At 35.4% G+C, this 21,703-nt stretch overlaps 1 protein-coding gene across 1 annotated transcript in view; it reads left to right on the top strand.

Annotated features, from left to right (window-relative positions):
• Window positions 1-21,703, top strand: part of CNTNAP4 (contactin associated protein family member 4) — a gene marked incomplete at its 5' end in the record, with an annotated part of 237,095 nt that overhangs the window by 38,518 nt on the left and 176,874 nt on the right. Inside the window, one exon of the mRNA XM_082013630.1 lies at window positions 7,325-7,435. Within this exon, the coding sequence (XP_081869756.1) occupies window positions 7,325-7,435 (111 nt within the window). The remainder of the gene's footprint in view (window positions 1-7,324; window positions 7,436-21,703) is intronic.

Raw genomic sequence — 21,703 nt, 5'->3', positions numbered from 1 at the left:
AAGATCATTCTTATTAACATTTAATATATTACTACCTTTAATATTAAAATTTTTTTTACCCCATATTGTGCATTTCCAAAATCCCCACCAAAACTCAATGGCAATAAAAACCACAATGAAAGATCTTTTAATAGTAGAAATACTAAGTAAACAATATTAGTATGAGTTGATACAACTAAGCAAGGGCCCATAAAACCACACAAATTTCCAATTCTGCTAATATTTTAGAGTGTGCTCCACTTAATCCTGCCCATTTTGACTTTTGTTTTGTTTGGTAAGATCTATGCCTTTAAGTGAAAAAAGTCAAGATACTTGCCTATGTGGTAGAAGGTATGCCCTTCTACCTTCTTGATTTACTATTGAGTACAACTTGAACAAGCTGATCTAAAAGCACAGCTGCAGCATATTTGGTTGATTAATAAACTTTGCTATATGTCTTTAAAGTGAATAAGAAGAGCCTAACAGAAAATGACCCATTTCTCCCATCACCTCCCAGTTCTAATTTCTCCTACTCTAATATTTTATTGAATTTTATACTCTTTCGCCACTGAATTCACACACATAAGGTGTAATTGAAATCTATAAAAAAATACAGACTTCATCCAATAATCATGGAACTTAATACAAGGACCTTTTTGATTTCAAAGGGCACTAGGAAATAAGAGTTAAGTTTTAGTAACAGGTCTCTTGCATTGAATTATCGACTGAGAGTTTCCAGAAAACACCAAGAAAATTAGGAGTGAATTAACTCAGTTATTATCAAGATGTCTTTAACATCAATTATGGCAAGAGATGTCGACTCTTGGCTGATTTCTGGGTACTAAGAACAAGGAAGTCCTTTATTTCACTTTGTTAAAACTGATTAGAATATTTCCCTGTGATTTTTATGCTCTGTTTTCCTAAACTATGGAACAAAAGTGGTTCATGAAGTTAGATAAAATTGAAAAGTAAAAATAAATAAATAAATAAAACCTAAGGAAATCATCGTTCCCATCTATAAGAACCATGCCAGCTATCAAATGTTTATTGAAAGGTGTGGATCTTTGCAAATGTCTGTATTTGGAAACAAAATTTTATATGTTTTCCAGTTCTTTATCATTAAATTCTGATTTATCTAACTACAGTCTTTATCTTATTCCTTCAGGTCTGGCATTTAAGTTCTCTGTGTTTAGTCACAAGAAGACTTTCATGCCCCTGGACAACATGAAGGTGGTCCATGACCACAGAGGAAATTTGGCTTTTTGTACTCACTTCCTGACCTTGATCCCTCCTTGACATGAAATAACTGCAATTGTAAAATGCGGATGGACCCTTGAAAGGAAGGAAATGTAGCATAGCATGTTTTTTGTTAAGGTAAACATCACATGCCTCATGTGAATAATATATTAGGAAGAATTGACTACTAAGTGTCAGAATTCTGTGGTGAATTTGTGTGAATCACAGTCTGCAAAGGCTAACAATTTTATCAGAAAACTGGGAGGTTTTGTTTCATATTCAAGAAAAGAATCAGCCCTGCCATGGAGGTTATGTCCTTTATAAATCATTCTTTAAATTCACAGAGAAACTGTGAAAAACCTAAAGACTTTTATTTTTTTGTCTTGGGCAATCATCTCCCCTCCTTCTTCCTCTGCCCCCTTCCAAGAAATAGTTGAAATCTATTGATGAAAACTCATGTTTAAACAAAAACAAATAAACAAACCAGCCAGGGCCAATCACCAATAAAATTTCATCTTGAAGGGTTAACATTTTTCAAAGTAGTAATCAGATGAAAATGGCTAAAAAGCTCAGCAAAGCACTGTTAACTTCTATGGCTCTTATATGCAGTTTAAATGGAATATGTGGAAATGCCTAAAAGTATTCCACAAAATGAAATGAAGAGTGGAAAAGGGAAACACTAGTGGCTAATACTGCTTCAAGGAGATCACAGAGGCATGCACATAACAGTGCAACTTTTCTAGTTAATCTTTTTTTAAGCTCTTATCTACTGATGGGCAGCAGTAGACCCAAGATGAAGTGCTTAGGCTCTCTGAACAGCAATAGCTTGTCCCTGGTCAGGAAACAAATGCAAGGGGAAGCATACAGCAGCAGCAGCAACCACAGACCTGTTTCATATTAAGTGGCATTGCATATTGTGTAGCTAGAAGGTGTGAAACTAGCCTGATGTAATTGTCTGTAAATCTACCAACTTGACTTCTCCTCATTATTCTTATCCTCATTAATGAAGAGTTCACCATAATCAGGATCAGCATAATGGTCAGTACCTCTCAGCAAAAGAAGGAGAGGGGCACACCTCTTTTTATCTGTGTCACATGAATCTCATTAAATGCAATGAATCTTTTGAAACTAATTGCAAGCCTGCACATGGACTGAAGACTAAATTAAAGAATTAACGTACTTAAATGTTCTATTAAGTAAAGTGAGGTATATTCTCACTTGTAACGGAAATTAAATGTCTTCTATTCAAAACAGTACATGAGCTAGAGGATATTTGGTCTTCACAGTAATAGGAAAAGGAGTGCTTTGAAGTCGATATGACTGAATCATAGAATTAATAAATACCTATTGAGGGTAGTTTTTCTGACAGCTTTTTTTTAGGTTTTAGCAAGCATTAGTCCTGTTGATACAATATGACATGTCTCTTATTTTTAAAAGCCTCACTCCTTTTCATTAATTTTTTGAACACAGATATTAATCTGTTCAGTCTTGATGTATTAACGGCAGCAAAACTGATCCATTCTAAGCATTGAAGCTTCACCTGCTTCACCTGGGAAAGATGAACATTAATAAACTTCTTAGAGACTCCCAGAATTATTGTTACTTCTATTATGTTCCTTCATTTTTGTTTCTTCTATTGTGTTATAATGCATTTCCTGTTGTACCTAGCTAGTTTACTTATCTGATGATTAGGTGTTTATTTTTCCCCAACTGAGGAAAGATTGTTAAATTTTCTTTAATTTGTTGTTGTTGTTGTTTTGTTTTCTTGTGGCTTACTGGAACAGAATTTGTTAACATTAAAATGTTTATTATTCTGCTCATTAGGCACTCAGTATTTTCTCTAAGTCCTTGATAGAGCTGAAGAACTTAATAGTTTTTTGGGGAAGTCAATCATTATAATATTTTGTCCTTCTTTGCTACCTATGTCCTGCTTTACTAGAAGTAAATTTTAAAGAAAAAACTGTATACAACAATATAATATCTGGGATTAATTTCATTAAAAAATTAAATAAGTGAAATTGTACTATGTTGATTTAAATATGTTCTTGTGTTGGGATGTTTTAGTTTGAATTAAGATATGTCTTGAATAAAGTGAATATCTCAAAGCAATACATTTATTTTTTAGATAATTATGAACAGACTCCTATTGTATGTCTGCTTGTAGTAACTAAACATTGGACTCTGACATTTGCTTATTCAGAGTAAATTTGCACTCAAATTGAAACACGTGAAAATCTGTGAGCCTATATTATAGAACAAGCTGAAAATTTAGATGACAAACAGGAGCTTGACTGTTTCCTTGGAACTAAAATCAGTGTCTTATATTCTTGATGTTGCAAAAGACGAAAGAAGGTTTGTGCCTGTAAATGACATTGTGTTTTTTTCACTACAAATGAAAATATACACTTATGCATCCTGAAGAAATAAATCTGAGGTTGTCCCAGTATTCTACTATTTTTACTTTTATTTTAGCAAGCTGCTGTTTTGGTCGAAGACACAAAATTTCTTTGATCAACAATAGTGTTATAAATGTAGCTGTGATAACTGCTTTACTACGTGATATCCTATTGGAACTAAAATCAGTGTCTTATATTCTTGATGTTGCAAAAGACGAAAGAAGGTTTGTGCCTGTAAATGACATTGTGTTTTTTTCACTACAAATGAAAATATACACTTATGCATCCTGAAGAAATAAATCTGAGGTTGTCCCAGTATTCTACTATTTTTACTTTTATTTTAGCAAGCTGCTGTTTTGGTCGAAGACACAAAATTTCTTTGATCAACAATAGTGTTATAAATGTAGCTGTGATAACTGCTTTACTACGCGATATCCTATTTGAACTCCATTTGTTATAGATCATATGGCATGATCTATGTAAATTATGATTTATTTCTTGGTTTATGAATTATTTCTTGGTTTACTCTAAATTTGCATAATGAGATAGTATTTGAAACTGGAAGAGAAATGATAGGAATACTTTGTACATGTAACATTTACAGTTTTGTTCTTATAAAACGCCTTAGTTGCTTTATAAATTCAATAAATCTGCACTGGAATTATAGTATATGGAAAGGGATGCCTTATATATCTTGAATAACTTTTTTCATTTGGAGATAAAACAAGTAATATATTTTTGTTTATATATCCTTCCTCCTGTTTGCACATTCTTGTTTTTTTTACCAGTGCACTTCAGCTTTTCACCTCTTATTCCCAGAGTAATGCCTTTCTGTCCTACTGAATACTACTCATTTCAGACATTGTTTTTTAAATAGCAATTGTTACAGCTCTTGTGAGTTGTTGGTTTAGCCAATCCTGGCATTTCAAAATTATTTCTCACTCTTCCCATTGTACAGTTACTGTACAATGAGTCTGTAGACCTGCCTATTATTTTATTCACCACAAGGTCTCTACATCAGCATCACACACTTAAACACATATTCTTTCCTTCACAAATTTGATACCATATTTTTGTGCATATTACAGAAACCTATGGCTTGTTTACATTTTCGTATCCTTAGTTATTGTTTAAAAAAAGAGCAAAAGATTTATCACAAAAATCTAATAAAAGCTTTATGATGCATAGCTTTTTACTAAAATTCTTTGTTTTAAAACTCATTTTAGAACAAACTACTTAAGTATTCATTTAGCCTGGAGGACCTATGCGAAATGTGAGACATTCTACTCTGCCCAGCTCTGGAGTCCTCAGCACAGGAAAGACATGGACCTGTTGGAGTGTATCCAGAGGAGGGCTGCAAAAGTGATCAGAATGATGGAACACCTCTCCTATGAATAAAGGCTGAGAGAGTTGGGGTTTTTCAGCCTGGAGAAGAGAAGGGTCCAGGGAGACCTTCTTGCAGCCTTCCAGGACTTAAAGGGGGCTTAGAAGAAAGATGGGGACAGACTTTTTAGCAGGGCCTGTTGCAATAGGACAAGGGGTAACAGTTTTATACAAAAAGAGGGTAGATCTAGACTAGATATAAGGAAGACATTTTTCACCATGAGGGTGGTGAACCACTGGCACAGGTTGTCCAGAGGGATGGCATATGCCCCATCCCTGGAAACATTCAAGGTTGGGTTGGTCGTGGCTCTGAGCAACCTGGCCTAGTTGAAGACGTCTCTGCTCGTTGCAGGGGGGGTTGGTCTTTCCAACCCAAGCTATTCTATTAGTCTATAATTCTATGATTCTAGATCACGTACATAGATTTGCGGGAAATGTCTTTCTAGTCTCAATTTTCATCTTGGTATCTAGGCTTACAGTGTAGGCTTTGACAGCAGAAAAAGCATCTGTGGCACTTGAAGTGCTCCCTTGCATCAACAATGTAAGTAGTGCTCTGTGTGAAACACAGCAGCATCATACTCTTCTCCTACTGGTTTAGTTTATGACTAACAAGTTCTTTTTATTTTCTGTGCTGGAAAGAAACTGTTCACTAATGAGATCCTTTTCTAAGACTTGCCAGTGCAATGCATTTGCTCGTAAGATGAAATCTTGTTTCCCTTAATCTTTTTTCTTCTTCTGTTCTTACAAGTTGGACAATTTGTCCCGAGTAACACAGCCTTTTTCACCATTATAAATCTAATCTGTGGATAATGAAGTGAAAAATGAGCTTGCAGTTAGGCAATAAAGAGTAGTTATAAAATTTTGCAGTTTGTATTATAGAAGGCTAGAGCAGGAAACTAACTTATGAAAGTAAATAATTATTTTATTTGTTCCTTTCACATGAGTGAGGTATCCTGAATTGGGTAGAAGTATGATATATATGAGCTTATCAAGACCATATTAATATATTGCCTTATTTGCAGTGACTGGGTATTATTTATGGGATTTGAGAGAACTTCTAACTGTAGCCTTCATGGTCAGTATCAGGTCTTCTCTTTAGGAAGTGTTTTGCTTAAAGAATCAAATGAGCCAACTTTAAAAAAAAAAAATGTTTTTAAGGTGATCAAAAAATCCCCTAGAGACAATACAGAAGTCTTACTGTTAATTAGAAATATCCATAAATATTCAGCAGAAAAAAATTATCACTGAGTCAGGAACAGATTTTGAATTAATTGTTATGCATGATTTTGACAGTGGAAATCTGGTAGACAAACATAAAGGTTAGAAGAAGGGCTCACCTGTGACTTGTCACTTATCTGTTGCATTCAGAGAATGTGTTTTTCCTGAAAACCATTTCATAGAGACTAGCAGTTTACATAAGTTCCTCTCATTTTCTAAAAAACAGATGCAGCACAGTAAGACTGAGGAAGGACTTGCTTACACTTTCATGTTTTAAAGTCAGTCTTCTTTCAGCTAAAACTGGAACAGAAATTGATTCTCAATTTATATTTTTCAAGTTTAAATGCAGAATGAACACATGACCTGTATAGTAATTGAGCTGGAGAGGCATTTAACATCCAAAGTATTGATTAGCATTTGCTTGTTTATGCACCATTGAATGTGAACTTCAGTTAAGTTTTTTTCTGAAACATTCAGGTTTCATTCTGTATGATGTTAGGACTTGCATACTTATAACTGTACGATAATGATTTTGTGCCGTGTCTTTATCAAACACACGTACCATTGGCAAAGCAAAAAATTTTCCATTTTTGTCATTCTTACAGTATTTAGAAGGGATGAGATTATTTGTTATTCCATTGGGGTGGGTTGTGTTTGGGTTTTTTTTAAGAAATAGCTGTATTTAATGTGATTGCACATTAAATGTTATTACACAGACCTGTGCTGGCATGAGGTCTAAAGAAAATAGAGAGCATGTAATGAGTTTTTAGCTTCATGATACAACCAGGACTAGAAGAATACAGTTGCTATCCATGTAAATTATAGTGAGTGAGCTGTGAACCATTTATCACTAGGATCTCAGAAGTTAGATTAGAAGTGGGCAAGTATAAACAGTTGAAGATAACAATAAATTATTCTTCAACCTGGTAAAAAAAAAAAAAAGAAAAAAAAGTGCTGCCTCAGTATTGATACTTTTACATATTAAATACTTAAAGATGTGTTGCTCTCAGATACAGGGTTGATTCAGCTATTTTTCTAGTGTTCTCTTTGGTTACAGTTCCAGTAAGTGGTGTCCATTGTATTAACCTGAATGTGATATTTTTCACTGGCAGATAATTGTGATGATCAGTTGGTGTCTGCTTTGCCTCAGTCATCATTCAGCAGTTCATCAGAGCTGTCTAGCAGCCACAGCCCTGGATTTGCAAAGCTTAATCGAAGAGAGGGTGAGTGCATCTTATTGTTTGATTGATGTTATTTTTTTTACAAGTTTTTTCTAAACATTTTTCTGCCTGTGCACAATATTGAAAAGATAAATAGTGAGCATATTCTGCTTTATTGGGCTGGAGAGTGTTACATTTGTTGTTTTAAGGAGAATGGGACAGTAAAACAGTCTCAAAGAATTAACTTTGCCATGTACACTAAGTTTTTTGTGGTAAAATTACATATTCAGACACTTGTGAGTGTTTTAGTAATTGTAGTGTAAAGCATTTGTCCTGACTGAAACCAAAATCTTCATGTGATTTTCCAGCACATGTATGTATTAATCACATAGTCTTAAGATGACAGTAATAAATAAGTTATTTTCTCCTAAGGGACAAATAGAAGTGCAAACATATGAATACCATTGTACATCATTCTCTGAGGAAATAAGGGTAAATACAGATTCCCTTTGCAAAGACAGAACCAGATATTCAGGAAACATTTTTGAGAAACTTTTTTCTCTTTTTCCTGGAAATTTAAAATCTTTATTATTATAACTGTATTTTTTCACTGAGTCTAGAGTTTTATTAATCTTATTCACTGATGTTGTGGCAAACTACATAATTGATGTATGGTCCAAATTTTTACGAAAGTAATGGAAATTTGCCTGTTAGGTTATCATTTATGTTATACATCTACAGAAATCTTCTGAAAGCTCTATATCCTTTCTAAGTTTCTTTAATATAGTAATTAAACACACATTTTCAGTCTTTTTGGTCAATTATAAGGCACTTTCTTTTGTTAAATGTAATTAAACTTTGATAGCATTATTATTTTTACCTTTTCTGACATGTACCTGAAAGTTTTAAATGCTTGGCTTTAAGTGTTTAAAATTTGGAGATTACCCATTTTAGCTGAAGTTTAGTGGTAACTCAAATCTTATATTTTGTGTCAAGCATGTTGCAGGAATGAGAAATTATTAATTTATTTTATTTACTGTAAACATGTTTTCTATTCTTAATGCCAACAGTCATCTTACACTTTCTGTGTGAAGAAGATATATTCTGAAGATTTTTAACAGACATGTTAGATTATATAAATATAAAATATGTCAAAAGAAAGAATTTAAACTCTCAAGACATGTCACATCAGATTTTGTGCTGTGTTTGTGACCTATTTGGAATAAGTAATTATGTTCAAAAGTCACATTAAAAATACATGTACATGGAACATTAAAAAGATAAAAATTAATTTTGAAACACTAAGATATCTGAGTCTGTGATTTATTATGTTATTGGCAAATAATACTAAAATATAATGTTATTGGTAAACAAAACCCCACTTGCTGATATATCTAAAAATAGTATTCTGTTTTAAAACTATGGCTTTAAAACCAGCTAAAGTCTGGGTTGAAATGAAATCCATTTAGATATCCAAGAACATATGTTACTCTTTCAAACAATTTTTGTCTGGTGTTTGTAAACCAACCGTGATCCACAGTGTAGTCAAAGTTCAAGGAAGTTATGAAGCTCAACTTACTACCTCTTTATTTGTAAGCTGTTTGACAACATGAGCACCCAGATTCTCAAATCTGGTCTGATTGGGCCTGGTATGTGTGTTTATGGAAGAAGGAGCTTCTGTGGACACTGACTTTTGTTTCCTCATTATTGCTCATGAGGAAGCAAGAAAGAAACCGATTCAATGACGCAGTCCAGGGACACCTCTTTGAAATATTGTGTCTTGGGTCACAATCAAATCTTAATAATTCAGCATTAATAAAGACAATGAGAACCACACTGGATATTTAGAGCCATCTAAATACATCCAGTTCCCCTCATGTATTTAATTATTATATTTTGTATCAATGTATATAATTCATAAGTATGTGAATTAAGTCTTAAGAATACTTTGCACTGCCAAAAGCATTTACATTCTTGGATCTCCATGATTTACTGGAACATTTGCTATGTACTGAAAGATAAAAACTCTTGAGTGAAGAAGAAATATCTTAATTTATTTCATTATCCTTGTGTACAAATTTGATAAGCATAAACTTCTATTTTAAATTAAGCTGTGTTATTAAAGAAAGTTATATATTGTGAAAGGACTTCCCTTAATTTGAAGTAATATGCATTCTTAGAACCTTAACTAACATAACTTCTCATTAAAGAGTATACTGGTCTTCCCAAAAATATACATTTAAAAGCTTCTTCATTTGGGCCTTTTCATGTGCTATGAAGTTGTTTGTACCATGTTAGCATGCATTTTTTACATTTATAGGTTCCTTCATATTGCCCTGTTGTGTGTGCACACATTGGAAATGTTCATAGCTTTTCATCTGGTATCTTTCTATCTCATGTAGATACAAAGCAACGGGTTTCTTAATTAGAAGATTGCTAGCTCTATGCCTTCTCATTCCATGTACCTTAGGTTCACTATACTCAACAGGGTACAGATTTGTATGTCTTATTCATTTGTTATATTAAATTTTTTTTTGGTTTAATAATTTATGACCAGACAGTTTGGTTAGGTACCTTTTGGTTCATTCAGACACAATTCTGTAGAATTACGTAGTTGAGATAAGATGAAGAATTTCTTCAGTCTTCAATAAATTAATCTTAAATAAATTAGTCTTAATTTGTATTTTTTTTTCAATGAGAGTAGAGACTCGGCACATGCTATGGAACAAGGAATATCTTTTCTGTACTGAATCTGTATTTAACTCTTCTGTGAATTTTCAAGGGAAAACCTGGCTTTATTTGTAGCTGTGTATACATGAAACTTTTATCTGGGTGGAACAAAGCAAGTCATTATACATACATGGTTATAAACAAATAGATTTAGTCACACAAGAAGTTATTGTTAAACTATATAGACTGAAAAAAAGATCTGTTATTAGGACTTAGATTGCTGTGTTGTCAGTGGTCTCATAGAAACAGTGAACACATCATTACAGTTTAAAATATATTGTCCGATAATTGTAAATGGTTTTGCCTCTAATGTAGATAATTCTCTACTTTGAATAAAGCCAAATCATTAATTCAGCCAAAGGTCATGTTTGGGACTGATTGTGACCTTCTAATATTCAATTTAGAAAAGCAAATTATGGTCCTAGTCCAGTAATATATTTGGTTCTTAAAATGACAAAATTGGGGAAAATTGAATCCAATTTAGACAGGAAAAAGTACAGTGTTTTTACACAGATTTCTTAGGAGTCCAATTGTTGTCATTTATCAGTTTCTTTACTTCATAAAACAAATATGCATATAAACCTACACTGCTTCACTTGGCCAAGAAAAGGTAGAAATTAGCAGGGAATTTATTAGGAATGTGGGAAGTTGCATTGAAAAAGGGAATAATTCTTTAACCTTATAGGTGTGTGCTTTCTACATGTAGAAAATTAATAGGAAAAGTTAAAGGGATTAACGTGAGAACATTATAGTTTAAAAAAAGCATACAGTATGGAGTTTAAATGAAGACATAATACAAATGGTAACACCAGAGACAGATTACTAAAACAGCTAATGCTATTATATTTCAGCTCTCTGTAAAGGAAAAGGATAATGTGGTTGAACTACATGATGACAAAAACATTTTTTCAGTCCATTAGCAGCTAAGGAAAATGATAACATCTAGGAATAACTTGTTAAACATCCTATTAAATATTTTTAAAACTTTCAATTATTATTAGTGCATTGGTTCCCTGAAACTTTGCAAATATTCAATACTCACATCAGCGAATACTCCTGCTAACTGCTAAATACTTACTCTGACATCCGCTCTGCTTGCAATAATGGGAAAGTAGATAGAAGAGTCAAGTAACAAGAATTAAATAAAAAAAACTTCACACTAACAGCAGTCAAATATTTTTAATAGAAAAATAGATCTTATAAACACATGATTTAATTCTTCGAGGTTAACTGATATAAATGCAGGGGTTTAATATATGTGGAATTTGGCTTCTGGCCTAAAGTTGTATGACTTTCTAACTTTAAATAATAGCACAATATCAATACAGTCCAAATTAAATGGTTTAAGATATAGCTGGTTGATCTCAAAAAGTGTTTATCATTACTGTATAAAGGTGTTTCCACAGAAGTTCAGAAGAAATTCTAAGGCCAACACTGTTCAATAATTTTGTTGATTATATACAAGTAAACACAAATCATTCATGATGAAATGCGTAAATGACCTCAAGATTGGTGAATTAGTAAATAATCATGGCAAAACAATTATGCAGAAGTATGATAATCATCTACCTATTGAAGTAAGCACTTTAACAGGGTGAGTTATAAGAAGTTTAGAAGAAAGAATGGAAGTCATACTTATTGCATATGAACTGCATCCTACAAAGTTGTGACTATAAAATTAATCTGGGATTTGAGCTGAATTAGCAATTCACCATTAGCATGTTCATTAGCAAAAAGAAGTAATGAAACTTTTGTATATAAGAACAGAAGAAAGGAATTCTTGCTGTCCATATAGCTATATACTTTACCACTAAACTGTGTTGTAAAATTCTGGATCCTGAAAGGCTTGTTGAAAAACTAGGCTGTTTTTCCATGCCAGTTCCACCACTGTGAATAGGAGATACAAAAAATTTTTAGGGGAAATGTGTTTTTTTATGTATCTTTCCACATGACCCTAGAAGAAACAAAAGGGAAAAAAACCCATCACCACCACCCCCCCAAAAAAAAACCCAAAAAAGCAAGAGAAGAAACAAAGAACATCCTGGTTAAGCTTTCAGATCTGCAAAAGGCTTGAAAAAGCCGGGTAAGGACAGAAGAATTTAAGGATTTGTATGTCTTAAAAGTATGCACTTCGTCCAAAGGAGAGTCCTTTTGGGAAAAGATGACCAGCATGCAGAGCATGCATACTAGGATTAGTGATAGGAACCGTAAGTACCAACATCTAAAGTGGGCTGTCAAAGATGTGCCTCTGTCCACTGTTTGCCATTAATATTCATGATGAAGCCATCAGCTGAAGTTTGGTGCTACAGATGGTTTGCTCCATCTGCAAATATAGAAGGTTTCTTGACATATTATCTGCCAGTCATGGTCTGTGGAAGAACCCTATTCCAGACAGGGAGAAGGTTGTATCATTGTTGAGGTCAATGGTCTTCTGGTTTTGTCTGCAATGGGATCAGTATTTCACGCTGGTTGTACATACACGAAGACCTCTCATTCACCATTCCAATCCCACTGGAAGAGATATATTAATGGGACTGTGAACCATTACACCCAAGAATGCAGGCCTTCTTTTGAATTAATGAACTTTTGCAACTTTACAAGTAAAAAGTTCAGAAGGCAGTTGCTCTACAAGAGTACACATACCCATGGAAGAGCTTTGATATTTGGGCAGCTAAATGAGCTGGACAGGGTCTTGGCTGTGATTACCTTGTCTGGTATTCATACACAATTACTTGATTAGAATACGGCAGAAGAAAATTGGATATAGATGTTGTTAAGTAGGCAAAAAATCTGGCTTACAGCTTTCTCTTTCCCTGAAGTAGGAAAAAAAACATGTATTTTAATTATGCTGTCAGCTTACATTGCCAGATTTTCAGAAGCAGCTTGGAAACTTGAGCGCATTAACAGCTACCAGATCTGTTTTTTCTTTCATGTGTATATAGAGCTTCTGTGTCTTTTTTGTTAATCTTTACCCTGCCATTTCACTGAATATCAAAGACACCTTATTGCACTTTTTTTTTAGTAAAAAGAGCATTTAAAGGATAGTTTATTCAATAGGGCACTGTAAAATCCATCATTTGGGTTTTTTTATATAACACTATAGTTTAATCACTTTTTGCGAACTCGCACTAAGTAGGTCAAAATGGATAAAAGAATTTTACTTATCAGTAGTTAAAGAAAACATCAAGGAAACAGTTAAAAAAAGAGAACATTTCTCACATAATAAGAAGATCTATTTTCAGGAATTTCCTTTTTTTTTTTTAAGAAACGGTTTAACCTGCATAATATAGTGCTGAAAGTTAAAATAAAAAAAAAAACAAATTGACAGACTTAAGAGCAGCTAGGTTTGTTAGTCACCAAAAGATAATTAGAAAGAGCTTAGTCCCTCCATTTCATTAGTATGCAAATAAAATTCATTAAGGGTGATATTTTGGTTTAGTACAAGCAAGAAGAAAATGAAGTTAAAATTAAAAAGATCCAATCTGACGGTAATCATTGTGTTTTTATAAATTATCAGCAAACCTAAGTTATCCAACAAACACCATGACTTAGAATTTTATGACTTACCTGACTTCAATATGTGTGTCAGGAAAGAGGTAAAAGTGACAAACGATGTTTTGTATTTAAAATAAATAAAATAAGTGGTGGTTACAGTGACTTATGCATAAAAGACCACATGATGTATACACTATTGTTACTGAAATTCCTGTACCATTCAGTTTCTGAGGAAGAAATGATAGATTTTTTTTTTTCTTTAACTACTGCAATAATTAGGGCTTTCAGTGAGAACATTGTTACCAGTCTCTCAGAATATTAATTACAAAATTGTTTTTACTACCGTTGTACAGCTTTACATTTTCTATAAGAAATGTTTTTAACACCTGTTTCAAATACCTTAAAGAAAATATATGGGCATGTGTGAAAGTTGTATATGCAAGTTTTAAGAAATTATCAAGTTTACACCAGCTTCAGCGAAGGCAGGATTTAAAGCAGTAGTATTTCATAAATGTCTAAAAGTAAATTTGTGCTGGTGTTATTTTTCTTTATTTTGTGTTTGTGTGTTTGTGTGTGGTATGATTCTGATATTGGAAAAAGATGTATGAGAGAAGGAAGGAAGGAAGGAAGGAAGGAAGGAAGGAAGGAAGGAAGGAAGGAAGGAAGGAAGGAAGGAAGGAAGGAAGGAAGGAAGGAAGGAAGGAAGGAAGGAAGGAAGGAAGGAAGGAAGGAAGGAAGGAAGGAAGGAAGGAAGGAAGGAAGGAAGGAAGGAAGGAAGGAAGGAAGGAAGGAAGGAAGGAAGGAAGGAAGGAAGGGAGGGAGGGAGGGAGGGAGGGAGGGAGAGGGGGGGGAGAGGGAGAGAGGGAGGAGAGGGAGAGAGGGAGGGAGGGAGGGAGGGGAGGGAGGGAAGGGAGGGGAGGGAGGGGAGGGAGGGAGGAAGGAAGGGAGGGAGGAAGGAAGGGAGAGAGGGAGGGGGGGAGGGAGGGAGGGAGGGGAGGGAGGGAGGGAGGGGGGAGAGGGAGAGAGGGAGAGAGGGAGAGAGGGAGGGAGGGAGGGAGGGGAGGGAGGGAGGAAGGAAGGGAGGGAGGGAGGGAAAGAAGGAGGGAGGGAGGGCAGGGAGGGGAGAAGAAAGGAAGAGGGAAAGAAGTAAATTAGTCCTGGGTAGAGTAAGTAAATAGGATAAAATTTTTACAAATATTTTAAATTCTTACAGAACACTATGCTTTCATGAACATTTATTAGGACTTAGGAATATTCATACAGTTGTTTCTGGAAACTGTATTCCACCTTTGTTGTCAAAATTCATTCAAACATAACAAAGTATGATAAACTTTTCAGCCAGAGCTATTTCATGTGTGAAACACCTGTGGAATAGCAAATTCAAATTACGGTGAAATGCACAGAAGAAGCAAGGAAATGGAAATAAGGGTATTTAATTGTTGAAATTGTTTGGAACTGTTTTTCTACTTGAAATATAGTTATGGGAATGGAAAAAAGTGAGAACAATTTTGCAAAAAGTTTTATATAACTACAATAGTCAAATACTCTTAGAAGAAAACTGGAATGGTCTGAGGGCAAGATCAAATAAAAATTTACTTCAGAAATCAAATTTGCGACAACTTCTGTATCCTACCACCTTTGTTGAACTATATATAGTAGAAATTAACTTCCTGACACAGCTGGTAAGTGAGTTTACCAGGGGAGGTGCCTTGCTTGACCTGCTGATTACAAACAGAGAAGGGCTGATGGGACATGTGGTGGTTGGATGTCGTCTTGAGTTTAGCGACCACGACACGATAGAATTCTTGATTCTGAGCGAAGTAAGGAGGTTGCTCAACAAAACTGCTACCATGGACTTCCAGAGGGCAGACTTCAGCCTGTTCAGGTCATTGATTGAGAGAGTCCATTGGGAGACAATCCTGAAGGACAAAGGGGTCCAGGAAGGCTGGACAGTCTTCAAGAAGGAAATCTTAAAGGTGCGGGAACAGGCAGTCCCCATGTGCCGCAAGGTGAACTGGGGGAAAGATGACTGGCCTGGCTGAACAGGGAGCTTTTGCTGGGACTCAAGGAAAATGGGAGAGATTATCACCTTTGGAAGAAGGGGCAGGCAACTCAAGAAGAGCACAAGGATCTCGTTAGGTCAAGCAGAAACAAAATTAGAAAGGCAAAAACCCAGCTAGAGCTCAATCTGGCCAGGATCCTAAGGGACAAGAAAAAGTGTTTTTCCAAATATATTAACAACAAAAAAGAGAGCCAAGGAGAATCTTCATCCTTTATTGGATATGGGCAGGAACATTGTCACCAAGGATGAGGATAAGGCTGAGGTACTTAATGCCGCCTTTGCCCCAGTCTTTAATAACCAGACCAGGTATCTGCAGGGAATTCAGCCCCCTGAGCTGGAAGAAAGGGGTGGAGAGCAGAATAAACACCCCATAAACCAGCAGGAAACAGTTAAGGACCTGCCAAGCCACCTGGATACCCACAAGTCTATGGGGCCTGATGGGATCCACCCAAGAGTACTGAAGGAGCTGGAGGAGGAGCTTGCCAAGCCACTCTCCATCATTCATCAGCAGTCCTGGTTAACAGGGGAGGTCCCAGAAGACTGGAGGATTGCCAATGTGACGCCCATCTACAAGAAGGGATGGATGGAGGATGCTGGGAACTACAGGCCTGTCAGCCTGACCTCAGTACTGGGGAAAGATTATGGAGTGGTTCATCTTGAGGATGCTCACAGGGTGTGTGCAGGACAAGCAAGGCATCAGGCCCAGCTAGCACGGGTTCATGAAAGGCAGGTCCTGCTTGACCAACCTGATCTCCTTCTAGGACCAGGTGACTTACCCAGTAGATGAGGGAAAGGCTGTGGATGTTGTCTACCCGGACTTTAGTAAAGCCTTTGACAACATCTCCCACAGCATTTTTCTGAAGGAACTGGCAGCTCATGGCTTAGACAGGTTTACTCTTTGCTGGGTGAAGAACTGGCTGGGCAGCTGAGCTCAGAGAGTTGTGGTAAATGGTATTAAACCAGTTGGTGGTCAGTCACAAGCGGTGTTCTCCAGGGCTCGGTTCTGGGGCTGGTCTTGTTTAATATCTTTATCGATGATCTGGATGAGGGGATCGAGTGTTCCCTCAGAAAGTTTGCAGACACCGCCGAGTTGAGTGGGAGTCTTGATCTCCTGGAGAGTAGGAGGGCTCTGCAGAGGGATCTGGACAGGCTGGATCGATGGGCCAAGGCCAACTGTATGAGGTTTAATAAGGCCAAGTGCAGGATCCTGCACTTTGGTCACAACAACCCCATGCAATGCTACAGGCTTGGGGATGAATGGCTGGAGAGCTGCCTGGCAGAAAAGGACCTGGGGGTGCTGGTTGACAACTGGCTGAACATGAGCCAGCAGTGTGCCCAGGTGGCCAAGAAGGCCAACAGCATCCTGGCCTGGATCAGAAATAGTGTGGCCAGCAGGAGCAGGGAAGTCATCGTACCCCTGTACTCAGCACTAGTGAGGCCGCACCTTGAAAACTGTGTTCAGTTTTGGGCCCCTCACTACAAGAAGAATGTTGAATGTGTCCAAAGAAGGGTAATGAAACTGGTGAGGGTTCTGGAGCACATGTCTTATGAGGAGTGGCTGAGGCAGTCTGGAGAAGAGGAGGCTGAGGGGAGACCTTATCACTCTCTACAACTACCTGAAAAAGGATTGTGGTGGGGTCGGTGTTGGTCTCTTCTCCCAAGTAACTAGCGTTAGGACGAGAGGAAATGGCCTCAAGTTGCACCAGCGGAGGTTTAGACTAGATATTAGGAAAAATTTCTTTATGGAGAGAGTGGTCAAGCATTGGAACAGTCTGCCCAGGGAAGTGGTGGAGTCACCATCACTGGACATGTTCAAAAAACGTGTGGACGTGGCACTTCAGGGCATGTATTAGTGGGCATGGTGGTGTTGAGTTGATGGTTGGACTTGATGATCTTAAAGGTCTTTTCCAACCTTAATGATTCTGTGATTCTGTGAAATCTTGATGTATCCATATTGATGTTTTGGGTTTAGATAGTTTTAAATAATAAATTTTTGAAATCTTAAATAATGGCTGAATTTTATCCAAAATTTGAATCAATGTCATGTCTTTTAGAGAGTCATAGGCTAATTTGACTCGCAAGCCTGCTTGGCAATAATAAATAATTTAAGATCATACCTCCTTCAGTATTTTGAGGAATGGAAAAATAGATTTTGAAAAATAGAATGCATCTGATTTTCCTGAAATTTTCCTCTGATTTTCCTTGCATATTTGAGGCACTTTGGATTTTTTTTTTCTGACAAATCAAAAGCACTCAAAAGCATTCACCTATTGCTAGATGTGTCAAGATCATTCTTCCTGCCACAGTCCTACAAAAACTTCACAGACTTTAATTCGAGAAAGGATCTGTCTCTTACCATCTCTATTTAAATATTTTTCCTTACCGCATTAGTACTTAATTTGCTGGTGTACAAGATATGCTTTTCTGTATTATGATCCTAACATACTGCCATTACACTGGGACCGTACTGGCACACAAGCTTGGCTGGCTGGAGAGCTCAGAATTCCTAGGCTAAATTAACCTCAAAACTTTACAAGATGATGGTGTTCTCATGAATATCTTAGTCACTGTTTCCCTCAGTGTCAGTTAGGCAGGTAATTTAACTAAATACTATCATAACCTCTGTAATATTATGTTATATGTATTATATTGCATTCTAATCTACATCTTTAGACATATAAAAAATGCAAAAATTCCTATACTAAGCTACTTCAGAAAAGAGTATGTAAGAGCTGAAAGTAAATTACACACTCATGAAACATATATCTCTGGGAAGTCACAGGTTTCTCCTGTTAAATTGAACTGGTGGAAAGTAACCTTGACTTGACTCTGTTTTGTCTTTTTGCTGTATAAGCAAATAGAAATAAAATACCCATTAATGGGATTTTATTTTTAAAATTTTAAATCAAATCCAATATTAAAGATAGATAAAGATATTAAATATGAGCTTAAATGTACACATTTATACATATATTAGATAATGGCATTATGTATGCAAAATGCATATTCATGTTATCATTCACTTTCTAAACTTTCTGTTACAATCTGGGCCTGCTCAGGAGACAAATAACTGAGGAGAATTTTTGAAGTAAGATTGACAGTGAAATCCTATTACTTAGCAGTTTTGAATAAATTTCATTGGTCTCCAGGCAAATTGAAGAACAGCAGTCTCCGTCTCACAGTCATATATCCTTTTATTTTTATTCCAAACGAGAAATAATTTATATTCTAGATTAATAATTTTCAGTTGCATGCTGCTGTATATAAAGAATTAGGTACAAAAATTAGTGTTCGATCATGAAAATTAATGTAAAATAAAATAAACTCATTACATTATATTTCACAGAATCACAAAATCATTAAGATTGGAAAAGACCTTTAAGATCATCAAGTCTAACCATCAACCCAACACCACTATTGGATATGAGGATGATCTGACTACTACATCTCTCACCCCTTTGATCGCCAGGGTTGATTCAGCTGATCTGGGTGGCTAGGCAGGTGTCCCCTTCTTCCCTCACCGCTCCATGTGCGTCTTTCCCGAAACCACATGCTCGGTCGAAGAGGATGACCTTCCCCAATAGAGGTGTACTGTTCATCGGTCAAGGAAATACTGTAGCTGTGCTCCCCTGCTAGAACCTCCAAACAAGTACATTATATTTGCTACTATATTTCCTTCAGATTTCCAGTGAACAGTGAAATCTATCCATACTTCCTCAAGCAATTTTGATGTTGTCTGAGAGCTTGACTGATAACCAAGCAGATTGTAATAAATTATTTTGATATAGTGAACGGAAAGAGCATATAACAAAAACTTCAGCTATACAGAGCAGTGCATAACAGCACATTAACGTCCTTGTCCATGTTAGGATGGAGTGCATTTATCACTCCTGGTATAAATATCACACAAAACTGCTATGGTCCAGTTTTGGCCAGTTAAGTTCGTAAGATAACTGGGTGGACTTGATTTTATGATTTTCTTCATCTGCAGTGGGGTTATTTCCATAACTCCTCCCAATGACTGAAATCAGTAGAAAAAGGTCAAGTAGCTCCATCACCAGGATTGCTGGTGTACAAACAGAAGTGATAGTGTACTTTAAAGGTTATTTTTAAGTCAGTTAAATTGGCATGATGGTAGATAGTGAGGTAGAATTAAGTAGAATTGATTTGGATGGAATCTGTAGAATGTTTTATGAAGATTTTTTTTACTCCTTTACAGAAGTAGCCTTTTTAGAGACTTGTCTGCCTGCTACTCCATTTTTCTCTGTCATTAATTAGCAAAAATAAGAATTTAGTTATAAGTTTAGCAATACAAAGTTCAGTATTATGTATTTTTATATATTAATGTAATTTAAGAATCAATATACTGTAATGCATCCTAAAATTGATATTGAAGTCATTTGCAGGATGAAAAGTATTTCCATTAATTATCTTCTACAGTTAAATAATTTATGAGCATGTGGATACTCCACAAAAAAAGTGTGTTCTTTTATTTTTTCTCACCTTTTAAACAAAGGATAAAAAGAATATAAGATTTCCATAAATATTGTGACACATCAGCTTCTTAATACAATTCTGTAGTTTTTACAGTCCTTCAATTTTAAATATTAGGGACATAAATTGCAGTGTCAGAAGATTCAAGAATTTAAATAATATATTTAATACTTCTTCTGTTGTTGTGGTCTCTTCTTAGTGTCACATTGGCATTTGGTACCAGTTAGTCTTTGCTTATAAACTTAGTCTTTGCTTCCTATCTTGTAAATTATAGCATATGATCCATGTTAAATGAAATTAAAAGGTCATTAGTAAATTAAACTGTTCAGTCTTCACTAGCTCAGAATAAAAAAATTCACACACATTATATAGTATATGAATTTACCTAGGCTACATTTTTGTGTTGTTTTGGGGTGGGTTTTTTGGTGTTTTTTTATTTGTTTTTTTTGGGGGGGGACAGAATGACCTTCCTTTCCTACCAATTAAAAAAAAGAAGTTGTTTTTCATTTTATACAGTCATTTATTCTACATATTAACCTGTTTTTCATTCTGGTTTTGACAACTGAAATGCAGTTGTGCATTAAGCTCATCATGACTTTGTCTAGAAATCAAATAAAGGGTGCACTATTCACTACTTGCATTTATGCACAGGTAAATGTTCAGCATTTTTTGTAAGGGGTAGTTTCTTGGGCTTTTTTTAGTGTTTAACATGTGAATATTGCAGGAATGGAGCGATAGCTACTGCAGAAGTCAACTCTGCAGGTACTCTGAGGTCAGAAACTGAGTGTTTATCGTAAATGTATTATATCTTCTTCCTGATGTAGTCTCTAATCCTTCAGTAGAGAATTAACTTGAACAGAAGTGGTGCTGATAGAGAAACCTGTGCATGACTGCGCACTAAGGTTGCTGTCTGTCTGAAGGATTGCAGGATGTCTCACTCATAGATTATCCCCTGTACCATTTGCATGACAACATAAAGAGATCATTGCTAAATAGTCTGACTTGCAAAAGAACAGGAAAAAAAATACATTTGGGATTTATTGTAATTCTACATTACTACAAACAAATTTCACAAAAACATTGCCAAAAAAAAAATTTGAAATAAATTGTTTTGGGACAGTAGACAAACACAAAGAAATGTAACCCTAAATAATACTGTTCGAGGAAATAGGTGTAAATGAAAAAGCAAAATAAAAATCCAAATTATAAAATTTGGATTACAAATATACGTTAACAAATCCATCTCAGGAGAGATTATCCATTGCATTCAAATGTAGTTAATCATTCTCACAATAAGATAATAAACCTGAAAATTCAATAAGAATCATCAAGACTTTTTAAGGTTTGAAAACCAAAACAGAATTTTGAGTCCATTACCCAAGAATATTGTAAAATAAAAAAAAAAAAAAAAAAAAAGAAGGCCATGAGAAACTAATACTAACTAAATCTCCAGAAAAGATGAGAAAGGTTTAGTTAAGACCATTGGCATCCTTGACAGACAAGTGTTTTTACTACAAGGTTTAATCTTTGAAAAAGGAATAAGAAGACTG

This window comes from Phaethon aethereus (assembly GCF_964289735.1).
Source record: "Phaethon aethereus genome assembly, chromosome: Z".
Lineage (NCBI taxonomy): Eukaryota > Metazoa > Chordata > Aves > Phaethontiformes > Phaethontidae > Phaethon > Phaethon aethereus.
The sequence above is the reverse complement of the archived record's forward strand: the minus strand, read 5'-3'. Positions and strand labels throughout refer to the sequence as shown.